The sequence below is a fragment of the Amphimedon queenslandica genome, unplaced genomic scaffold (genome assembly GCF_000090795.2).
Source record: "Amphimedon queenslandica unplaced genomic scaffold, v1.1 AMPQUscaffold_13347, whole genome shotgun sequence".
Taxonomy (NCBI): Eukaryota; Metazoa; Porifera; class Demospongiae; order Haplosclerida; family Niphatidae; genus Amphimedon; species Amphimedon queenslandica.
The window spans coordinates 1-2500 of NW_003546417.1; the positions used below are offsets into that span (position 1 = coordinate 1).

Sequence of the window (2500 nt, forward strand, 5' to 3'; positions counted from 1 at the left end):
TAACAATTTGTGTGGGTGAGTTAAATAATTATTCATGCTTAGCACCAATTAGACTCTTCCATGCATGCAAATGACATAACTAAGATCCCCCACTTACATAGTTATTCCTCAGGTCAGTATGAGTATGCTGCACTCCTACACAAAAATGACCAATGTTATTATAAGAACAATAATCATCTTAAGCCCCCCATACACTAGGCAACATGTTGCCTAGTGTATGGGGGGCTTTACCATCATCCACGACACCAACTAATATTCCAATTCCAGTATATCCTTGTATCCATGCTGGTTCTGCATTCAGATCAAGGTAAAGGTTTGTCTCATTCGTCTGACCAGTATTGTTCTACAATAAAAAATCCAGCTCTAAATAATCTTGGTCAACTTTCACTCCAATTGATAATACACTATCTATTATTCATGATACTTTACTCCAATTGATGCTATCTATTATACCATTTATGATGTTACTTACAACTGTCCACTGACTGCACTACAGTGGATCTGTCTGACATGTTGGTTGAATATACTTCTTTTCCCAATTATGCAAACTCTGCTGCTGTACATACCCTACCTACAGGATGCAAGGCATAGTTATACTTTGATACAGTACATTATATTCACGTATTGAAAAGGATTTCATTATTAATAGCAACAAGAAATAACAATAATCATATAATGCATGATGTAAGAGGTTACACAGTGATGCATGTACTAATGAAGCAAGCACGAAGGGTACAAAGTTACTAGAAAGACATGCATGCACTTTCTAATGAAATGAGAGTCATGAGGAAAAAGAAAGAGAAAATTAAAGAGACGAGATAAATGAAGTTAACGAATAATGAACATGAACATAATCGTAATGCTGATAAGATAATGCAAATAAGCACAATAATATAAGTATACTTGCATAAGATTAAATAATGCATACATCAAAGTCTCAAATATCACAAAGTCCAGTAGCATATTGATAGCATTTGTCATTACAAGTAAGGAAAGAAAAAGTGTCAAATTATTTTACACCACACAAATAATTAAACAAAACTACTTTCTTTGTGCTAAATCAAATGTATTGGTATGTGAGCAACAGTAGAGTTGCAAAATTTGCAAGTTTATCTTTTAAGTGCAAAAACTCAACTAACTCAATACATTGATAGTGTTGATAAATTTTCAGAATCATCACACGTCAGTCTGCAACTAATTTTTGTATACATATATGCATATATATCCACTGTAAATGCAGTTAGAGCAGAAAGAACAAATAAACTATTTGTAAAAACCTGCGCATAATTATTTTGTTGTCAGCATAACAGCAATGGGCTGAATAGCTTGAAATATCATGTGCTGCAAGTGGTATAATGGCCACAAATTTACTAAAGCATTTTTGTCTAGTGTAGTCTATGTCTCTGGCTTTACCTTTATCTCTGACTGGAGGGCAGTTCTCATGTATTGTACTTCAGTACCAGATTCAACATTTTCATTAGTACTGTGGATAAAGGAGCTCATTTTGAAATGATAAATGTTAGCAAAGGCACCAACCTACCAATGATAACAATTATAATATTTCATTTGTTCCTTACTCTTCCCATGTTAGTGAAGCCATGTCTCTCTGCAATTTCATTAGCAGCTTCAATTCCACCATGAACCTCAACAGCCCAGCTATCAGTAAAGACTGCTACTGGCAGTTGGGCTTGGCCTTCAATGTATGCACCAATATCAGCAGCAACAATACTGAGAGTAAGAGTTAGAGCTAACAAAAGCAAAGAGGAGGTCATCTTCTCCGACTAGAGTAGATCTACAGCCTAGGAAGGTGTCAATTTATCCTTTTATGATTATTTACATTCAGAGATATGAGACCCACCCACCTGATAATCATTATCTTATAGCATACAACACTATGGTAGTGTTGTTTTAGTTACAAAATGAGACTTTTAGTTAGTAATAGTTAGTTATGGAACTTTAGATTTTGATTTTAGTTAGATTTAGTTAGTTATGCTTCAACAAAAATAATTTTAGTTAGTAATAGTTAGTTTTTAAAATTTCTAAATCTTTTTAGTTAGTTATAGTTAGTTTTAAAATTTTTTAAAAAGATTTAGTTAGTTATAGTTAGTTAACTAAAAGTAAAATTAGGCCTAACTAAAAGGGTTTTAGTTTTAGTTATAGTTACTTAAAACATTATTACTAGCTACAAGTAGTGAAGTGCTAGACTAATAAGTACTTCTATGTTTTAGTTTGAACTTTAGCCATTTTAGTTAGTAATAGTTAGTTTTGCAAATACTATAATACTTTTAGTTAGCTTTTTAAATTTTTAAATATTTTTAGTTAGTTATAGTTAGTTTAAAAAAATTTTTTTAAGTTTTAGTTAGTTATAGTTAGTTAACTAAAAGTAAATCTGGCCTAACTAAAAGGGTTTTAGTTTTAGTTATAGTTAACTAAAACAACACTACACTATGGAATGAATTACATATATATGTTAATCTTTTGACTCAGTAAAATGACCTTC

The 2500-nt window shown here is 31.7% G+C and overlaps 1 protein-coding gene and 1 long non-coding RNA gene across 2 annotated transcripts in view; both read right to left on the minus strand.

Moving 5' to 3' along the window:
- Positions 1-96: 96 nt before the first annotated feature.
- Positions 97-514, minus strand: LOC109582887 (uncharacterized). Its single transcript, XR_002185262.1, has 3 exons — positions 473-514; positions 232-343; positions 97-135 (listed from the first exon to the last, which is right to left on the minus strand). It is a non-coding gene; the product is annotated as an uncharacterized LOC109582887 (long non-coding RNA).
- Positions 515-2103: 1589 nt separating this feature from the next.
- LOC109582882 (neuroendocrine convertase 1-like) overlaps positions 2104-2500 on the minus strand; it is a 4359-nt gene continuing 3962 nt past the window's right edge. Inside the window, exon 9 of the mRNA XM_019997920.1 lies at positions 2104-2111. Within this exon, the coding sequence (XP_019853479.1) occupies positions 2104-2111 (8 nt within the window). The remainder of the gene's footprint in view (positions 2112-2500) is intronic.